At 33.4% G+C, this 22,757-nt stretch overlaps 1 protein-coding gene, 1 long non-coding RNA gene and 2 pseudogenes across 2 annotated transcripts; 2 read left to right on the top strand and 2 right to left on the bottom strand.

Annotated features, from left to right (window-relative positions):
* Nucleotides 1-12,891: 12,891 nt before the first annotated feature.
* On the bottom strand, nucleotides 12,892-13,215 carry LOC112088108. The gene has a single exon (XM_024158262.1). The coding sequence runs from the start codon at nucleotides 13,213-13,215 to the stop codon at nucleotides 12,892-12,894; it is 324 nt and encodes a 107-aa protein (XP_024014030.1).
* Nucleotides 13,216-14,876: 1,661 nt separating this feature from the next.
* On the top strand, nucleotides 14,877-15,670 carry LOC112088245. Its single transcript, XR_002900419.1, has 3 exons — nucleotides 14,877-15,296; nucleotides 15,414-15,459; nucleotides 15,549-15,670. It is a non-coding gene; the product is annotated as an uncharacterized LOC112088245 (long non-coding RNA).
* A 1,786-nt stretch (nucleotides 15,671-17,456) lies between these two features.
* LOC18022274 lies at nucleotides 17,457-19,180 on the top strand (annotated as a pseudogene).
* A 490-nt stretch (nucleotides 19,181-19,670) lies between these two features.
* Nucleotides 19,671-22,757, bottom strand: part of LOC18022272 — a 34,333-nt pseudogene continuing 31,246 nt past the window's right edge.

Here is a 22,757-nt window from a genome sequence, read left to right as displayed (position 1 = left end):
AAGATCCCATTCTACCCTATCATATGCTTTGCTCATGTCCGTTTTAATTGCCAAAAAATTATATTGACTGGATTTGTTTGTTCGTAGCCCGTGGAACATTTCCTGTGCTATTAAAATGTTATTTGATATCAAACGTCCTGCGACAAAAGCCGATTGTGTTTCTGAAATTATATTGGGTAATAATATTTTTAAGCTTTGGCACAAGACTTTTGAAATTATTTTATAACCTACATGGCATAGACTGATTGGTCTTAACTTCGTCATTCGAGTCGGCTTTTCTTTTTTAGGAATTAAGCATATGTTAGTCATATTTAATCGTTGATCAAAGACCCCTGTTTCCAAGAAACCATTTACTAACCCAAGTAAATCCATTTTGATTATCTGCCACAAATTTTGAAAAAATAGTGCGGTCATCCCGTCTGGCCCTGGAGCTTTTTCCGGGTTCATCATAAACAATGCATTGTGCACCTCATCTTCTGTTGCTTCCGCCACTAGCATAGCATTATTTTCCTCCGTGACTAGAGTTTGAATCTCGCCTAATGCTGATTCAAACTCAGATGGGGAGGTCGAGATAAATAAATTCTCAAAATATTCCACTGCTACTTGTTCGACCTCTTTATCTGAGGTTACCCATTTTCCTGCCGTATTATATAAACCGATTTTTCGATTTCTCGTCTGTCGTTGTTTTACATTTGCATGATAAATTTTCGTATTTTTGTCTCTAACCATGGCCCATTGATTCCGACTTTTCTGTTGCCAAAATAACTCCTCATCTCTATACGCTGCTTTAATTTTTGTGTAATTTCCAATAAGTCTTCGTCCGATTTTGTATCATCGTTTTGTACCTCCTCTAGCTCCTTTTGTAACTCATTTATCTTTTCTTTCCCGTATGGTAAATTGTTTTTCCTCCATCTCGAAAATTCTTTACGGCAGTTCGAAATTTTATCCATAAATGTTCCTCCCTGTCTTCCGAAGTTTGATTTTTATCCTGTGGATATAGTGTCCATAACCCATCTTGACCGATCCATCGTTTATCAAAACAGAACTGTATTCTTTTTCGAGGGATTTTATCTTCAATTGTTGCTAATATCGGTCTATGATCCGATCTAATCATTGCCAGATACTCAACAAAAGAATGGCAGAAAATATCATGTCAATGTTCATTTGCTAGAGCTTTGTCCAACCGACATCTTACTAGCTTCGAATTTCTGCGTCCCCTCCAAGACAAAGTATTTCCTAAACAAGGGAATTCTAGGAACCCACAAATACTAATCATTGTATTAAAGGATGTAAAAGTTGATGCATGTTGCAGAGATCCTCCTTTCTTTTCATGATTACCGGTTATTTCATTTAGATCTTCTATTATAAACCATGGCTCATTTCGCATAAGGTTAATTCGTGTTAACTGTTCCCACACCTGGTCCCTCTGTTTCGGAACCGGATCACCATATATAAAGGACAAGTAAACATTTTTTCCTTGAATAACCGCTTCTTTATCAATTATTCTGTTATTAGAAAATAGGACCTTGACATTAAATGATCATTATAAAAAAGAGCAAGTCCACCTCTTGTTCCACAAGGTTCAACCGTAGTTAATTTATTATAACACAGAATAAAGATCGTGAGTTTTTATTTGATTACTTTTTCTTGCATATACATGTTTACAACCCAACTCTCTCTCTCTCTTATTTATATTTCAAATCTGATATGTCAATAATTAGAAATGCAAGTCCACGTATTAATTAACAGTAGCTGGCTAAAAGAACAATGTCTTAAATGAATTTTACATATATAAGAGAATTTGACAAAATATTTTTACTAAATAATTTTATGTAATAAATAATTATTTCTCATTATGTTAAAGTGATAGAATATTATGAAAAAGTCCAATATTAATTATTCTTATTTAATTTCTTTAAAAAATCCTTAAGAAAGCAAAATTGGTATGAATAAAGTATATATTTAACACATATGAAAATTTAGGATTTTGTATTTTTATCATTTAGAAATTATTAAATTTATAAAATATGGTATCTCTACTATTTCATTTTTTTGTTATTATTATAAATTAAATTGGTTAGCAGGGAAATAGTATATTTTTCTTGTTGTCAAATATATAACATGTAATGCTTATGTTTAAATTGGATGATGACACAATAACCACACTAGTCCAAACTGTTAAGTTATACATATCATAGTTAGCCTATAAATTAATTTTGGGTTAATTTTGACTTTTTATAAAACAGTTTGTTAGCATATATAGTTTTATTTTCTAGAAAAAAAATCTGGTAGTATTAATTAAAATTTTAAGTTTTATGGTACATATTATCACCATGAGAAAAAATTGGTGTTAAATAATATTTTTCTTTAAAAGTGTAATTTTGAATTTCGTTAATAAAGCAGCAAAATCACAAGGTACAAGAAAAATATTTACCAGCATTTAATATATATTTTAGGTTATTTTTGGTAATTATATCTTCTAGAAAAAAATTTTATAAATATTTTAGAACCAAAAAAATAATCAGTGCAATAATAAATCATCAAAAAACAAAAATGATAAAAAAGAGATTATTAGACCTTACAGTAACTCAAAGATGCCGCGAGTGTGATGGACCACCGATCTTCATCGCTATTTTGTCCATGCTATTGAACAATTCGGTGGCGAGAGGAGTAAGCATTTTTTTCTTTTTTTCAGAGCAACAAATATAATTTCTCACTTTTTGCCATCAAATCAATAAGCTCTTTTTTTTTTTATCTATTGTGTCATTTTTCTCATCCTTCAAATTTTCAATTATTATATCTGATACATAGTATAATTATTTTTATATCATTTAAGAAAAAAATTCATTGTATAAAACACTACAACAAAACAATCGTTTTCTAACGGTCCATTACGACGGTTTTCAAATCGTCGCAAACTTACAACGATTTTACGACGATCTTACGTCTAATTTAAAAACCGTCGTAAAACCGTCGTATAAAAAAATCGTCGTAAACTCGACGTATAATTTACGACGAATTACGACGATTATACATCGATAACGAGAGATTTGCTAGTAAATGTAAAATCGTCGTAAATTCGTCGCAAAATTACGACGAATATACGACGACTTCATTTTGATGTACATATTACGATGATTTTACGTCGAAAAAGAAGTTAGGTGAAAAACATTTAAAACATGTGTACCTAACAATTGTAGATGAAAAATTTTATCGCAAAATCGTCGTAAACTCGTCGTAATATTATTGTTGAATGTAAAACCGTCGTAAAAAGTCGTCGTAAAAGCGTTGTAAAGCCCGAAATTTTCCTATAAATAGATCTTCATTCCTTCATTCAATCACAACACATCATCATTCAAACATAAGAGCATCTTCATCTTGGAGACCCATTGTAGGTCTCTTAAATTTTAGTATAGTGTTGTAAATCCTTATATATTGGGTTGTCCGTTGCCGGAAACCCGAATTAAGAGTTATATTACTTTGAAAAAAAGAAGTAATAATATTATAAGATTAATTTACTCCATTCACGTGGCTAGACGTGACACAAGAGACCACCTCCTTTATTGTCTAATCAATAAAAAGTGATAGTATTGTGAGTTTATTTTCAAGATGTCTATATACGAGCTAAGAAGTTGGATGTATATGCGTAAAGATTCAGATGGGGCGTTGACAGAAGAGTTCAAGAACGGGTTAGAAATATTTATGTATCAGGCTACAAATATGGAGAGAACGAAAGATAGTGGGAAGATGTTTTGTCCTTGTTTGAAATGCAAGAATACGAGGTATACACTAACCAAAACCGTGTGGACGCATTTATTAAATAGAGGGTTTATGCCGCAATATTTTGTTTGGTATCTACATGGAGAAGGATATGGCAGTAATACTGGGAATGCTGGTAGTAGTAGTAATTATCAAAGTCATGTTGATATTGATGAATCGAATTATGGTCATCAGCCTAATCAGTATCAATATGACCAAAGTGTAGATCATGATAGGATGCACGAAATGGTGACTGATGCATTTCATGAAACGCATACGGGTAATGCTGTTGAGGAACCTAATGTAGATGCCAAACGATTTTATGATTTGTTAGACAATGCTAATCAGCCAATCTACGAAGGATGTAGAGAAGGCTTGTCTAAATTATCGTTGGCAGCTAGGATGATGTCAATTAAAACAGGTCATAACCTGGCTGAGGTTTGCATGGATGATTGGGCTGATCTTCTGAAGGAGTATCTACCGGAGGATAACTTGGCAGCGGGAACATACTATGAAATTCAGAAGTTGATTTTTAGTCTTGGTCTACCTTCTGAGATGATAGATGTATGTGTTGACAATTGTATGATTTTTTGGAAAGATGATGATCAGCTGGAGGAATGTCGATTTTGCCAAAAACCAAGATACAGGCCGCAAACTGGTGGGCGTAAAATGATACCGTACCAACGTATGTGGTATCTCCCTATAACTGATAGGTTAAAACGGCTTTATCAATCTGAAAGGACAGCTGCATCAATGAGATGGCATGCAGAACATACACAAGTAGATGGAGAAGTTGTTCATCCATCAGATGCAAAGGCATGGAAACACTTCAATATGGTATACCCAGATTTTGCTAAGTTCAAACGGAATGTCTATCTTGGTCTGTGCACTGATGGTTTTAGTCCATTTGGTATGTCTGGTAGACAATATTCATTATGGCCAGTAATCCTAACTCCTTATAACCTTCCTCCAGATTTGTGCATGCAAAGGGAATTTCTTTTCCTAAGTATTTTGGTTCCAGGTCCAAATCATCCGAAGCGAGCTCTCGATGTATTTCTTCAGCCACTCATACATGAGTTGAATCAGTTATGGTATACTGGCGTTCGTACATATGACTGTTCTACGAGGAAAAATTTTACTATGCGGGCTGTGCTAATGTGGACAATAAGCGATTTTCCCGCTTATGGTATGCTATCAGGATGGACTACACATGGGAGGCTATCTTGTCCTTATTGTCTTCATCGAACTGATGCGTTTCAGCTAAAACATGGTAGAAAAACTTGTTGGTTTGATTGTCACCGGAGGTTTTTACCGGATAACCATCTATATCGGAGGAACAAAAGGATATTTATGAAGAACAAAAGTGTACATGTCCCTCCACCCGTTAATTTAACATGAGCTGATATACAGGCGCAAATCGATCATTGGAGGGCAGAAGAAACAGTAACTCGTGGGGGAAACTGGCACACTCCTGCAAATATGCTTGAAGGTTATGGAGTTCATCATAATTGGCACAAGAAAAGTATCTTTTGGCAACTACCTTATTGGAAAGATCATCTGCTCAGACACAATCTTGATGTCATGCACATTGAAAAAACCTTTTTTGATAACATCATGCATACAGTTATGAACGTAGCGGGAAGAACAAAAGACAATGGTAAGTCAAGATTGGACTTGCCTGATTTATGCAACAGAAGTGAGTTGCATCTACTGAGAAACGGGAAAGCACCAGTTCCTGTATTTCGGTTGAGTGCAGATCAAAAGTCAGCATTGTTCAGATGGGTTTCTTCTGACGTTAAATTTCCTGATGGGTATGTCTCTAATCTTTCCAAATCTGTTGAGAAGGGGGTAAAGTTTGCTGGGATGAAAAGCCATGACTGTCATGTGTTTATGCAACGATTATTTCCATTTGCATTTGCTGAACTCTTGCCCAAAAACGTCCATGAAGCTATTGGAGGCATTGGTGCTTTTTTTCGGGATCTTAGTACACGAACATTATCAGTTGATGTAATATCACAACTGGCATTGAATATTCTAATCTTGTTGTGCAATTTGGAAAAGATCTTCCCACCATCATTTTTTGATGTTATGGAACATCTTCCTGTTTATCTCCCACACGAAGCAGAGCTCGGTGGACCCGTTCAGTACAGGTGGATGTATCCGTTCGAGCGTTTCATGAAGCATCTTAAAGGTAAAGCCAAAAACCTAGCTAAAGTGGAAGGCTCAATTGTGGCGGGAAGCTTGACGCAAGAGACTTCACACTTCACTTCATACTATTTTGCACCGAAAGTATGAACACACAAAAGAGCTACTCGTCGATATGATGGTGGAGGAGTTGGCCATACATATGCCGTTGAAGGTGTACCTGACATATTCTCGCCGATCGGACGTCTTAGTGGAAAACTAAAAGATGTTTGGTGGTCCAATGAAAAAGATTATCACAGTGCACATACGTATATCCTGTTAAATTGTGAAGAGTTGTCATCGTATGAAAGATATCTTTTAATTTAATTAATAATATCTTTATTAAAGTTGTTAGTATTAATAACTATTTGTTGTTTTTCTCAGCACATTTGTTGATGAGGTTAAAGAATGCATATCTGGGGTTTCTGAAACTGAAATCAATGATCGTAAAGATAACACTATGCCCAGTGGTTAAAAGGACAAGTACATATAAAATTTTAATTAAAAGACTACTTTAATTTGCTATATATATATCGAAATCAAGAAATAAAAGCGGAATTTTTTTCTTATTAATTAGGTGGACCCGAATGATCCGGATGAATTTCCAACATGGTTCCATGAGTTACTACTAGGTCCGATGGCCAAAATAACTACAGCCTCAATGTATTTCACTCGGGGCTATGTTTTTCACACATACCGTCACGGTGCAAAGCGGGCGACAACTAACTATGGAGTTTGTGTGAGGGGTGAAATCGATTTTTATGGAGTTGTGCAAGAAATAATTGAAGTAGAGTATCCTGGATTGTTAAGGCTGAAAACTATTCTCTTCAAATGTGATTGGTTTGATCCAACTGTTGGACGAGGGGTACGTCTAAACAAGTTTGGAGTTGTTGACGTGAAAAAATCACGACGGTACAACAGGTTTGAGCCATTTATATTAGCTTCTTAAGCAGAACAGGTAACGTTTCTGCCATACCCTCGAGTTCGATCAACAAGAATTTCATGGTTAGCAGTAGTTAAAGTGGCTCCGAGGGGCAAGATTGTAGGGGTTGAGGATGTTCCACTTCAACAGGACACTTGCGTAGATCTATCTGAACCAGATGTTGATGAGGAGATTTTCTTAATAGACCCTCGGAACAGGCAAGTTGAAGATCTTCCCGATGATACAGAAGAAGAAGGTGATGATGAGTTTGCTGAAACCGATGATGACGATTTGGCGGAAGAAGACGACGGTGATGGTGATGAAGTAATAGAGGAAGATGAATCTGATTGAGTTTCATGCATTGTATTTAGTGAATGTTTGTTATTATGTAATTTGAAACTTTGTTTGTTTGAATTTTTTAAAAACCCTAAAATTCAATTTTACGACGGTTTTACGACAGTTTTTCTAAACCCTAAACCCTAAGTCTAGGTTTTAAGCCCTGAATGAATAGGGTTTCAACATTACGACGTCTTTACGACGAACAATCGTAATATCGTCGTAAAGTTACGACGGTTTTACGACGAGTACACTATTTCGTCGTAATGTCGTTGTAATGTTGAAATTCAAGAATTTGAATCTTTTATATCTTATTGGTTGTAAGGTATTTCACAAATGTTTTTGATTGGTTATCTTATTTTATATGAAATGCTATTAATCTGATCAAAATCAAAAATTTGAAAAAAAACATACATATTTACAAGTTCATGCATGTTTTCGTAAATGTTAAGTGAAAGGTTATATATTAGATTACGGAATTTCATTTTTTACTATCTCATGTCATAAATCCATTATACATGCAAAGTTGTAAACCTTTTGTTATATGTTAGGATACAATAACCTTTGCATTGTTATTTATGCAACATCCCATTTATAAGATTTAGGGTTTACTCACTTTTTTAAAAAACATCGTAAAACCGTCGTAATATACTCGTAAAGTTACGACGGTTTTACGACGATTAAACCCATAACCGTCGTAACACCGTCGTAACGTTTGCACCGGATAGGCTCTTGATCCGAGGTACGAGGTTATGAATATTTAGACGTTACGATGATTTTACGACGGTTTGGGGTTTAATCGTCGTAAAACCGTCGTAACGGTCAAATGCTCCCATCACGACACGTGTCATGTCATGCAGTGGACCGACTGTTATACAACCGAATCGTCGTAAAACCGTCGTAACACATTACGACGGTTTTACGACGATCACAAAATCTATATAAGGGACGCGAGATTTCCTCCTTCGTCGCTCATTCCTCTCTTCCCTCTCTCTCTAGAAATCTCTCTATCTCTCTACAAATAAACCTCTCCCTTCTCTCCCTACTCTCCAGCCAATTAATTTGTAAGTATTTTTGTTAAATTAATTTCATTACATATTATTTTAGATTTAGGTTCGGAATTTAGATTTAGGTTCGGAATTTGATTTAGGTTTCAGAATTTAGTTAGGCCCGGATTTTGGTAAATTTAAATAAATATTTGAAAAATTAGTAACTAATTTTTTAAAATTTTGTAGATTCTGTCGATATGGCTCCTCGGGCTAAGAGATTTCACTACCGACAGCTCGTCGATTCTGACGATACGGCCCCGTCTACCTCGGCGACCGGATCAGCCATCCCGGAGTCCTCGGGAACACAACGGACGGTTTCCCAACCGGTCGTTGTTCCGCAGCCGGCACCGCCTCCACCACCAACAGCTGAACTAGCGGCTCCCGCCCAGGCCGATCCTGAGGCTGATCCGATCCCGCCTATACCGTATGCCCAGTTTATGGTACATGATCTTCTGGCGCAACCCGGTCGTGAGACCATGAACAAACTCGACCCGGATCGAGCCCCGGGCACCTTTGGTACGTAATTTTTTTCTACAATATTTTTAAATTAATTAATATTTATTCTTATATATTTGATATTAATTTACTTTTTCTCTTTCCATTTGACTAGGTTTACGAGCGACAATGCAGTCGGTCGTAACGTTGCGGATATCATCAAAGGGTTTTTCGTACAACCCCATACCAGCTGGAAGAAGCTGGATCAGGCCACACTTGACACTTGGTTCAAGTGTTTTGCGGTAAGTAATTTACCATTTCGTTTAATTGTAATTTTAAATTTTAACTTTTTACAATAATTACTAACTTTTTTTTTTCCTAGCAAAACTGGCATTGGGAAACATCCGCACACGGACGTGTGGAGACGGCCTTCAAGGAGAAGGTCAAATTCCGCCTCAACAACACCGTTTCCGACTGGAAACGGAAGTGGGAGGTTGAGGGCGACAAGGCCAAGCCGGCGTCTATGGCCAATACCGTCTGGCGGGGCCTTGTCTAGTACTGGTTGGATCCGCACAACCAGACTACGCCGCCAAGTGTTCCGGATCTAGGTAAGTAATTAATTCCAATAATATTAACATTATATTTTTTTTTATAATAGATTCTAATGAAAATATTTTTTAGGAACGCTACTGACGATGCGGGAAATCGGAAGAACGTCCCGCACACTTCCGGCCAGATTCCTTTTGCCGGAAGACGGCTTATGATGGTAAGTAAATTAAAATTACTAATTTTTTTGTTTTCAAATAATTAACTTTTATTTCTCGATACTAATTAATTTTTTCATTTTGATTTTGTAGGTCGAAGATAACGGAGGAGAACTTCCTCCGATGACGAAGGTTTTCGCCGAGACGCATAAGAAGCGTAACGGCGAATTCACGGATCCTCGGGCGGAGGAGATCTACAACGCCGCCTGTGCGGCGATCGAGGAGCGACAGACGCAGCTGACTCAGCTGGCGCGTCAAACGTCTCCCGGAGGTAGCTCGGTCCAATCGACCCTAGCGCTGACGGTGGCAGAGATGGACCATCTTCGAAGAGGTAAATTTAATTACTATATTTAATTAATGTAACTTTAGTTTTAAATTAAATTTTTAACTATAATGTTTTAAAATATTTGTAGGTTGCCCCAAAGAAAAAGGGGCGGGTATTAGGGATGGGGTCCATCCGTGATACCCCGAGAGCTACGGCGACTGGTCACGTCCGGGTCCCGGATCCGGTTATCCGCCAGGAGATCGATCAGATGCGGATCCGGTACGAGACGAGGATCGACCAGCTCTACGGTCTCTTCGAGATCATGGGAGCCGACAATCCGGTACTCATGGTGCAGTTGGACAAGCTGCGGGCTGATGGGGTTGTCGGATCGTCTGCCGTCGGGTCATCCACTAGGACGCAACCGCCGTGCAGACGGACGAGGAGATGTTCCGATCTCTCGGGGTTGAGCCTCCTAGAGCCGGAGATCAGGCGCCGGCGGAAGTATCAAACCGAAGACCCGGCAAGGAACACATCCAAGACGATGGGGAGGAGGCCGGTGACGGGATCGACGGGATCGACGATTTAGATTTAGATTTAGATCTGTAGAGTTTTTATGTAAATTACAATTAATTTTAATTTCAAATTTTAATAAATTTAAAATTGTAAATTATTTTTTTTAATTTAAATTTTAATTCGAATTAATTTTTCTTTTAATTTTCAATTATATTAAACGTCGTATAATCGTCGTAATAGCTTTATTAAAAATGTCGTAAATTTGTCGTAAATATTACGATGAATGTACGACTAAAATGTACGACGATTATACATTCGTGCTTTACGACGATTTTACGACGAAATGATTAAATACTTTACGATTGATTTACGACGATTTATGTGTCGTACATTTTACGATGATCTTACGTCGACCATTAACGACCACTTAACGACGGTCCAGGCCAAGACCAAGTCGACGGAATTCGATGTAAAATCGTCGTAAACTGTACGACGCATTTACGATGATTTTGTTTTCCTCGATGTTACGACGAAACGAAACCGTCGTAGATTATACGACGATTTTACGACGATTTGTCTATTACGACGATGACTTTACGACGATTTCGAAATCGTCGGTAGTCCGTCGTAATAGCACTATTACAACGAAATAACGACCATTTCGGCCGTTGTAAAATGATGTTTTTCTTGTAGTGAAATGTCAATCTTAAGATTATCATTTATATTGAAGGAGCAATTCCTAAAAAGATTTTGAAGTCAATGAATGTGAAAACACTCACACTATCACATGTCAAAAGCCATATTCAGGTACTTATATACACACACATTTATCAACTAGATATATATCACTATATATGCAAAGATTTGCAAAGATTTATAGTATGATAATTTAAATTCTTATTCTGGTGTATATATAATCAAATGCATATGTTTATTTCAAAAGTCTATACAAGATAAATAAACATCATATATATATTTCACTTTATTGTTGTATAAATATCTTTATATTGAAAATTTGCATAGATACTGATGTTCAACATAACATCTGTATATACTAAGATCTGTATATACTAAGAGTGGGTTCAAAGCGGATATTATGATTATTTTGTGATGTCCATGATTTAATCTTTATCGTCCAGATCAACATTAATTCATATTCGTATTCAATATGGAATTATTCAGATGGGTATTTGATTCATTTCATAAATATTAACTTAACTCAAAAGTCAACGAAAAGAAAATTGCAATATTTTTTATATTCTATATGGATATTGGACATAGTATTGTTTTTAATTTTGCTCTATGGAATTACATACGGTTAAAAGATTTTTTTTTGAATCGAATAGGAAAAAAATAATTGAATAGAATATATAGTACAAATATTTTGCATAGAATATATATGTATCCATTAAATATATATACACATGTGCAATTCTACTGTAAAAAAAAGAGAATAATACGGCAAATGAAGTGGCGGCAAACTCAACTATACCTTTGGACCTATGAACATCTTCGAGACACAACCAAGTTTATCCAAAGCCAACAAAGGTTCATGAAATTAATGTTAGCCCAATTTCATTTAATTGTTTGCTGTGGAATTAATGACTAACTTTGTTTTCAATTTCTTGTAGGCTACAATACAATATTAATGAAAAGATAACCGTAATCGGAAATTAAGTAACAAAATTATGGATGTGTCTTGCAAGTCTCTCTTTCAATCTTCCAGAGTAAATTTTCTTTTCGTTTGCATACATTACAATCATGCATGATTGTCAATATGAGTTTCGATGCATATGATATGACCTAGATTAAATCGGATATACAAGATCATCATACCTTACATATACCTATAATTTTGCCAAAATGTTTACATTTATCAGATTTTACAGATAAGTTATGATATCCAAAGTTTTTTAATATTATATTTGATGGCATTTTTTCTTCATTTCTTGGTTTTTGTTGATTGTGGTGAGATATTTTGACTAAAAAAGTGGATAAAAAGGAGCTATGTGACAGTAGAAATATACGAATTATTTGATTGTGAAGAACTATTTAATTATCTATATGATTTTTTTTATGGCAAGTCGGACTAATTAAAATCAGAGACGATGATAAAGATAATGATAACAATATTGTTGTTAATGTTCATGATGATGTCGCTATTGCTGGTGATGGTGCAAATGATCCTTCAAATTCAGAAGTTTTGAAGGATGAAGAAAAATTATCCCTTGAACTTTCTCTTGGTCTCAAATACTAAGAGGACTTGAGTTTCTATCATTTTTAAGCTTGCTTTTCTTTTATGTAATGCTATTGTTCTGTATAATGGGATATAAAAAAATGAACAATATATATTAAGATGGTAGTTGCTTTTATAAAATGTTACGTAGTGATCTTTCATCTATTATTTGGGTGGAACATTATTTTATAAATATATATCTATTTCTAATAAAGTATATTATTTATGTTTTTTTTAGAATGCTTTTTAAGTTTATAAGTTTTTTTTTTCTCAAACTTCAACTTTTCATTATTCCAACAAATGGTTCATTACATGAAGTCAGCCTCAACTTCGGGTTTAACCCATTCTGGCACAATCAAAAATAATTTGGGAACATAATTCTGAAAAGAAAGAGACTTCCTTGCTATTCGATCAGCCACCATTTTGCCTTATCTCGGGTAGTGTTTAACCTCAACATTGCCAATCCGATGAAGCATGTTTTGTGTGTCTTGAAGAACTGCATCCAAGATAGGCCAACTACTTTTCCCCGATAGTGCATCCACTAGTTCTTTTGAGTCAGTTTCAAAAACAAAATTCTCATCGTTAAGAGCTTCCATGGTAGAAGCTGCCCATCTTAGAGCTTCTGCTTCTGTCTCAATAGCTGATCTGAGACGTGGGACTGCTTTAGCTCCTATCCAGACTACATCACCCCCATTGTTTCTGAAAACCCAACCTAAGCCACTCTTATTCCCATTTTTTTGGCCAGGCACCATCAGTATTGCATTTAATTTTAAACTACAATTTTAATAAAAAGTTGCCTATTTTTTTTATCTTTTGATTTTATTTTATTACGAAATGTCCAAAAAGTCTTTAAACATAACAAAAATGTCTTTAAGCAAAAGACATTCTCTGCAAGTTTAGGATTACAAGAATGAGAGGAATCATGCATTACTGTTTGATCTTTTTTTTAGATGACACATACAATGTTTCTAATTCTACTTTAACATTTTTACTAACTGATTTATATAACTTAATGACAACTCAACTTTGTGAAGACATTATTGCTCATTGACATAGAGTACCATTTTTAGAATGGGATTGACTTCCAGTGAAAGTTGAAGCCTTAGGTAAAGCTTTAGTGATAGTCTCACTAAGAGGCGAAACTATTACAGAGCTCATATATGGCTGGTCTCGTTGATGCATTCTCTCGAACATAAAACAATCCAATCTGAATCAACTTCATGATCTTGTCTCTCAGATTTCTATCAAAAAAGGATCGACTATAGTCTCTGGTTTTCCTTCAACCAATCCACTGGACCACTGCATGTATGCAACCAACAAGATTAATTGATGGTTGTATCCAAGTACTGTGTCTCTGGAAGATTCTGTCAAAACAGAGTATTCCAATATTTATACCTATAGATTACTAACGTCTAAATCAATACCAGAAAGTATAAAAAAAAAAATTAAATTTCATTCATAACTGTTTAATTTTGTGCTAATTCATGCATTTACTGTTACAGAGCTAACTGTCCGCTAAATCTCGATGACGTGGATGCCATGTATAAAACGACATCGTTTTGGTGACATAAAAGTTTCATAGAAAAAACTTTGTTTACAAAAGCAATTTCAAGAAGAAAATCATTTAGATTCATTCACTTATAAGTTATGCATTATTTAAATATATTCTCTTTTATGCAAACAATATAGATTACTTAGAGTTTTTTTTTCTTACATCCTATATATTAAATGAGAATGTAATTTAATAAAAAATCTGATTTGTTTTAATTTGATTGCTCAAAATTGAACAAAATTTCTCTCTCAAATATAGAAAATACAATAATATAATACAATAATATTTTTTCAATAAACCCTTAATATAGAAAATACAATAAATATCTTTAAGATATGATTTCAAAAATTAATAAGTTTTTTTTTTAAATTATTTAAAATATTGTAACAGTCTAAACAGTATAGAAAATTATTTACTCAAAAAAAAAATAATATTCAAATATGCAAATCTACACATCTTGATCTTACAAATCCTCTGACAAAATTTCTCTGTAAATAATCAAATCATAAATTATTAATCTAATAAGATAGTGTTGTTTTCTAAAATAGAGGGATTAATTATTACGATATAATATATTCAATGCTTTTTTTTAAGATTAAATATATAAAACTTAATTATGTGTTGTATATACTCTTTGAATCTTTTTCGAGCAAGTCTTTTTAATTATTATATCTCTTAAATCTCAAAAAAATGAAAACATCTTAAACGAATTACCTAAAATTCTGGCTTTTTCAAATTATTTGATTATTTGTTAATCATTACAGTTCAATTTCAAAAAAGATTTCATTATAAGATTTTCAACTCTCTAACCTTAGGAACTCTATAAATACACAACTAAATCATTAAGAATTATCATTCCATCTTCACAAACCTCAGTAAACATAAAAAGCATTCTCCAGTTTACAGATTTTATTTTATATGTTTTAAGCTTTGTATTTTAATCGATTTGATTGTTTGTTCTAACAATTTTGTATGTTTTTAATTATTCATACAGTGAAAACAATGGAAATGATGACATTTATCCAGAAGAAATATTTTATCCATCTCCATCTTCTTCTTCTGGACAAAATTTATTTTCATTGGATAAGCTTCAAAAAAATATCAACGATTTCGTCTATTTTGTCACGACCGCTTCTATGCGATGTGAACAACATACGAATTAGAAACACAGTTTCATCATTGAAAATAATCATCTAGAGTCGCCACTCTCAGATTTTTAGAAATTTTTTGTTTCTCTCATTAATTCTTCTTCTTATTTTTTTTCTATGCATTACATAACTGGTATGACTCCTCTCTCTTTTTGAAAAGAAAAATACTTATTTCATGTTTGATAGAATGGCTCAGTGATATTTTATATAAGGTTTTTGATATTTAATTGTTTGATTTTGAATTTTTCAGGTGTGAAGTTTGTAGTCATGGTGAAAGATTTTGCTTGATTAGTCTGGTAAAAACATTATTATTATTATTATTTTTACCAAAGAAACTTGAAATTGAACCATGGCTCTTGATTCAATTTTTGATTCGATTTTGCAGATCGAAGCTTGAAAGTTTCGTGCATGGCTTAAAATTTACTTACCGAAAAAGTGTAGCATACCGATGAAGATATAATGTATTATAAGTCAAAGAATCAATCAAATATTGTAATTTTAGCTACCATGATATAAATGAATAAATAATAAATAAACATTCAATAATTATTATTTTTTATATTGTCTTTGTTTTTTTATCTTATTAATTTGTCACTTTGATGTACCAATACTTTTGTAGATGGTTTCGTCTAATGTTGGATAACAAAAGTGGGAAAATCATTGGATAACAAAAGTGAGAAAAATCATTGTTGATATCTTAAATTTAGTAATATATCAAGAATGGGATTGATGAAGACAATTGATCAAAAAAAAGTCGACAACAAGAAAAGAAATGATGAAGACAATATCAAACTTACAACTTTAATAAATGATAAAATCTTAAAGAATCTTTGACCAACTTAAATTCACGATTTTTTGTGAGTTAAAATTTTGAATTAAATTAGCTAAATTAAATATGTCAAGCTTGCATTTATTTTAAAAAATTTTAATTTTCTTTTTAATGTATTACATCCTCTATGTTTAAGGAATGTTTTTATAAATTTTATGATATACCTTAACTTTTAAATATGAGATTACTAGGAAAAAAATACCTTACATATGAGATTACAAATATAAAAAATGGAGTTTAAATAGAAAACCAAGTATAAAAAAGAAACATACGACGATACTTGAATTGAGATTTTGAATAGTTTTAATGAATATTCACCATGGGTAAAACTTTAAACTATTAGTTTGAATTTTTTGATAAAAATTGATTATGCAACATAGTTTACTACATATATGGTAAACAGGTAAAGTGTGATTTCTGATGGAATTGAATTTCAATCAATCATGTAAATAAAATATATTTATATTATCATAGATTTACAAATGTATAATCGAATTTAGTAAGGATATAAAAAAATTATTCTAGAAATACATAGCTTCTTATAATATAAATATCATTTTATTATTATCTAATTTTGTGTTTATTTTTTTGATGTTGCAGTCTTGTGGATCGCAAAGTTCTAAACATAAAATATGTTTATTATGATCTAAAATTTTTCTAGATGCTGAAGCTTTAAAAACTTTTCATTGAAATATTCTTAATTAAATATAATCTTCTACTCTATAAATAAACACAAACGCTGATGAAAAAATTATAATTAGTTCTAAATATTAGTTGATTTAAATAAAATTGAGTTTGAATAAATACTTGAGTTTAATATTTAAGTAAGAAATAAATGAGATTTTAAACGATTTTGAAAATAACTTTTTAAAAATTATAGTATAATGAAATTTTTTTTATTTGCATTAATTTTAAGCAGTACGAAACAGTAAAAAGAATAAAAAAAGTATATATGAATGTTGTTAAACACCCAAAACCGCAACCGTTTGCAAACAAAATGCTTGTGGCTTAATTTCTACATCAGTAACCTATCCAGTCACTTTCAAAATGCTTGTGGCTTTCTACAAACACCAAAAACTGCAACCGTCAATGAAAAATATTACACATCTCCTCCTATTTTGTTATACTACTTTTTCATCAGTAACCAATTCAATCATTTTCAATATACTAATTAAATATCAGCCAAATTACATTCAAATTATATACAATGTTAATTGCCTACACATGCGTGAGGAATCTGTAACAACATGAGCCCATCAGATCTTAACTTATAAAGTTTCAATATACTTAACATCAATCCAGTTACATTCATTTAAAAAAAAACATTCAAACCCGCCAGTATCCTAGTACAATCATTATTTGTTATCAAATAACTATTGAGATACAAGTTTGAAACATAGAAACGTTTGAATATAGAAACGAATAATATTTGTTATTATCGGTCTTCATAATTTTATTTGAAGAATGAATATGTTAGATGATTCTATTAAGGATGAAATGAATGAGCATGAACATGTAGAGAGACAAGACGCAAATTATGAAGATGATATAAAAGAGATAGAAGAAGCTGAAGCAATTGACGGCGAATATTTGACGATATTTTCGTAACCAAATTGTCTTTAATTGGTGACTAGGAACAAATAGTAATGAAATTCTTCTTCATTTTTTAAAGATATATCATTTTTATGGAATTTATTTATACATATTTTTTTTCATTCCTCAAAAAATACACCATTTATAAAAAAAAATATTTTTTTTGGTGGGGATAAAAAAAATATTTTTGTATACACTATTCCTTACCATTCTTTCATTTTTAGAAAATTATAGAACAAAATATTTCTCACCAAATTTGATAATAAACAATAAAGAAAGTACATTTATTATTTTATTCTTTTTCATTTATTTCCAATTCATTCATATTATTCATTTAATGATCACTAATTAGAGCCATGGATATATTAATATGGGTGGATTATAGAATAATGATGCAAATTATTATTTCAAAATTCATATTTATAATCTACATGAAATTTAAACGATATAATAACGCCATTTTCTAAATAAATATTTTAAAATATTCTACTTATAATTTTATTTAGTTATATTATTCAACTGTTTGTAATGCTACCAATCAAATTTATTTAATATTAAACTTTCTCCCTCTCCTCCTCGGGCTGGCTAATTAAGTAATTAACTATGACCCGGCGGGGCTCAGATACGGGACACTCGATCTCCTAAACCCTCTCGACGCATGCAGATAAGCCGACTTCATAGCTTCAAAAGCATCGATCTCTCGAGACTCAAATCATCGAGATTCAGTCAGCGTGTATTATCGAAAACCAGCGCAAGAAGAAGAAGGAAACTCTCGGAATCAGGAGAGTGGTTATCGGAGGAAACAATCGGATCCTCGGAGTTGGCTGCGACGGTAAGATCCGGTATTGGGACGGACAGATCTGGACCAGATTCAGAGACCAACAAGCTCAATTCTGCGACATTGTGGTTACAAAGGGCTAACTTACGCCTTTGATTCTAATGGGATTGTTTGGTGGATCAGTTCCTCTCTCGGCATCTTCAGGTATTGCACTTCACTAGTTGAGAACAGCATAGCTAAATGTTGCTGGAGAGACAGGAGATTAGTGGAATGTTGTGGGGAGTTTTACATTGTTGATCGTATTCTTGAAGATAATATCATGAAAAGGAAAAGTCGTCCCTTTGATCCTCGGTATTCTGATGTGATACATGACGATGATGGGAACACGGAGCGCGAATCATCTGAAAGAAACTTCTTTCCCAAAACGGCTGGTTTTAAAGTTTACAAAATGGATGAGGAGTTGGGGAAATGGGTAGAAGCTAAGTCCTTGGGAGATAATGCATTTGTGATGGCTACTGATACTTGTTGCTCGGTTTTGGCTCATGAGTTCAATGGATGCTTGCAAAACTCTATTTACTTCTCTGAAGAGGAAGAGTATGAAATTAAGGTGTTTAAGCTTGAAGATGGTAGTATCGCGACAATGTCGGGATATTCTCAGAGTTGTTTCCAAATGTTTGTTCCTCCTAGCTTTCACTGAATCTTTTGTTTTGGGTCAATCATCTGATTAAAAACCGTACCTTTCATCTTCGTTTTTGGTGTATTGAACAGAATCTGCAACATTTATGGTTGTCTGTATCATAATGAAGCATTAAAATGTTTTGACAACTGCATTAGATTAATGATGAGCAACGTATAATCATGTTTGTCCAAGTCCGACTCAATGTTAGACAGGGCCTTGAGCTAAAAGGTTATTTGCATACAAATTAACACAACTCTTAATAAAAAAAAGTTTAGAGATCACAAGTTCACAAACAAAGCTTAGGATCAAAGAATGAAACATTGTGGTAAGGAAGTCTTGAACATATATGGCTTTGAGGGGTTAGGGTTAATGTTCACATGACTATCGACAAAACCACACTTTTAGGTATCTAACGATGTATTTTATTACACATGACTAAAAATCCTTGAATAGTTTTTCTCAAATAAAAAAAAGTAATCACATACACAGAGAACGAGCAATCAAAGGAAGAATAGCTATCTTCCTCCATTAACTCATAATACACAAGCTTCATACATCTCCTCTTCAAACTTTTTCAATCTTCCAAAACGTTGGGTTCAGCACAGTTGTCTTCGTTGCTTTCAGACACTTAGTCTTCAAACCCTTCGCTAGACTCAGTGTAGTAACTCCCACTAGTGACACTATCATTGTCTTCTTCTTCTTCTTCCTCTTCTTCGATATATTCAGATTCATAGCTCTGGATACCACATTCAATAACGTTCAAGTCTCTGGAATCACTCCTGAATTCGAACACTATCTTCTCTCCGCTTTCCTCGATATAATCTTCAAAATCTCTGAAGCAAGTGTCAAATATAAACAGATGGTCTGTTCGACATGAGAGTAGGTAGACTGTCTGGTAAATGGGGTCTAAGTTGTCTTTGACAATGGTACAAAATATCATACCTCCTTCTGTTTGATGTTTAACCGAAACCACAAGGCAAACACTAAATCTGGTGTAAGGGGAAAGAGCTCTATTACCATTGAGAGGGATGGTCAATGAATTTCCTCTGGCTCGGTGATCGAACTCTCGAGGGACTTCTCTTCCAGGTAGGCATGCATTCCCATTAGCAACGGATTGTTGGATGATTGCTCTACGCGTTTGTTCACCCAATTTGAAGCAGTTGTTAAAATAGAGCTGCATATGTGAAGTGTTCAAAGGGAAAAATACGGTCTCCAGTGATTCACAGTCTTCTGCTAATAGAAATACGAGTGAACCAGGGAGCTCTGGCAATGATATGAGTCTTTTGCAGCTAAAAAGGAAAGGGTATTGTAGACGATGAAGAGCTTTGATGCAATCTGGTATCTTTTCAATACCAGTATTGCTTAGCTCTAGATGTGTTACACTTGTGGGGATATAAGTTATTGCCTTGAAATTATGACTGTTGCGTATAGTGAGACGCTGAAGACGAGAGCAAAGCCTAATTGATGCAGGCACCTCTTTGACATCTGCTTCTGATACAAGCAGCTTTGTTATGTTCGTTGAGATAACTGGAAGTTGTCTCAATCGAGAGCATCCCATCATACTGACGGATTCAAGGGATGCCAAGTTCATGTGAGCTGGAATGATTTTTAGGTTATAGCAGTTTTCCATATCCAATTTCTGTAGTTTATGAAGATGCGAACAAGAAGATGGAATTTCTACTAAACTCCTGCATTCCATCAGATCAAATTTCTCGAGATTTGTAGCTTTTGAAAGATCCGGGAGTTCTTTCAAATAAATAACATTCTGCCAAATTCATCCTCTTGAGATTTGTAAGCCACTGAATAGATAAACAGACAACAACAACATCAGATATAAACATGACTAAGGAAGCACATAGTATTGGTGATAACTTGGAAGAGCAAGATGTGTATCTTGTATATCACGTATTGTGGGTCACGTGAAGTGAAGCACGTGAAACCCAAAAGAAGAATTCTCTAGATCTCGATATACACATCTTGCTCCAATATATATATATATATATATATATATAATTAGGTGACTGCTCGCGCCAAACACAGGCTTTATACATTTAAGAAGTTGTATAATATAGTTTTATATCTGAGATTATGCATAATTTATGTACTTATATATATACATTGAACGAAAGAATGTTTCTGCAAATTTAAAATAAATTCTAAGATAACTCCTAAAAATTGAATGATATACAGTTCATCATATATATTTAAAAATTTCTCGATATATATTAAACCATAATAGAAGTTTAACATAAATAGAGACTCTTGATGGTGATATTTTATTTATGACTGTATTAATTTTTATAGGCTTTCTATTATTGATTTTCTTAATTATTATATTATAACAAAACATGACATATATATTCAACTATATTACTACCAAAAACAAAAAGATGAATGACCGTTATAATGGATTGTCGACAATGACCGTTATTTTTCAAAACATTGCAAAAACTATTATTGGTTGTCGTAGCGGTGGTTTTCACTTTAAAGTAGTACCCATTTATTACTCATAATCTAACTTCATTTATTTCTATTCATTGTTGAGAATAACTGCATCTATTTTTGAAAAAATGTCTCCTTGCACGATGATTTCTGATTTAGGTATAGCATCTGATCGATGTTCTATCTGTGTTCAAATTATCAAGAGTGTCGAGGAAAGTTTAGGTGTTCACGGTATTCAGCGATCGTTTATATTCGCAGACGAACATGTAAGTATAACTTCAAAAATAACATAATGTCTGAATCTTAATATATTATCAATACCATCATTATATTTTTAACTAAAAATCTAGGGTGATCGAATACGTGCATCGATTCCGAATCGTTTAGTAGACCGTTATGAAGGCATGATGTGTGATAAAGATTGGTACTTCATTGGTAACTTCAAAATTACTTCAGACACGGGAACTTCGAGGATTACAGTCAATGGTCTCCATATCTGTATCGATGAGGATACTCATGTTGAGAAGACATCGCCTAAATCAGATGACCAGTTGTATTCATTTGCTAATTTTAGAAGAGTCCTTGACGAATCTCTGATGGAAAACATAGACGTTGGTATGTCTTCTTAGTATTTTATTATACTCAATTAGATTAATTAATACTCTACTTAACTATATGAATATATTGCTTTATGCTAGTTGATTTGATCGGAGGTATTATCAAAGTTTGTCAATTGGAACGTCAAGACCAATGTTGGATCGAAAATCAGAGAATCAACTCAAGTGTTCTAAAATTTACAATTAGAGATTTCGAGTAAGAATCCATTGATACAAAGACTAATACATATATAAATCTTTACTATCATATTTTCGATATTATTGAAAATAATATATTAATTCTGGTTTTTAGGGGTGTCGACATCAATTGCATAGCGTGGGAAAGAGATGCTGAACATTTTGAATCCTTATGGAAAAACACTCCTCGTCGCAAAATCGTTTTCTGTGTATTGAGATTTTGGGAGATGTGTCGATATGGAGGTTATTTCTCATTCTATCGACCAACCATATATCAACTTATATCAATTGTAGCTAATATAATTTTTCATATTGTACAGATGAAATACGTGTTTGTTCTGGTCGAGAATTCTCTGAAATATTGTTCGATCCTCCAATTCCTGAAGTCGAAAATTCTCATTTTATGTAAGCATTGTTCACCATTATCATTTTGTAAATTTCCTAAACAAAATTGTTGAATATTCGACTCATTATTTATC

This window comes from Eutrema salsugineum, unplaced genomic scaffold (assembly GCF_000478725.1).
Source record: "Eutrema salsugineum unplaced genomic scaffold, Eutsalg1_0 scaffold_15, whole genome shotgun sequence".
Taxonomy (NCBI): domain Eukaryota; kingdom Viridiplantae; phylum Streptophyta; class Magnoliopsida; order Brassicales; family Brassicaceae; genus Eutrema; species Eutrema salsugineum.
This window is presented reverse-complemented; position numbering and strand designations above follow the sequence as displayed.

What these genes read in the sequence shown, in the direction of transcription:
- LOC112088108 (XM_024158262.1), bottom strand. Translation starts at nt 13,215, where the DNA reads ATGGTGCCTGGCCAAAAAAATGGGAATAAGAGTGGCTTAGGTTGGGTT.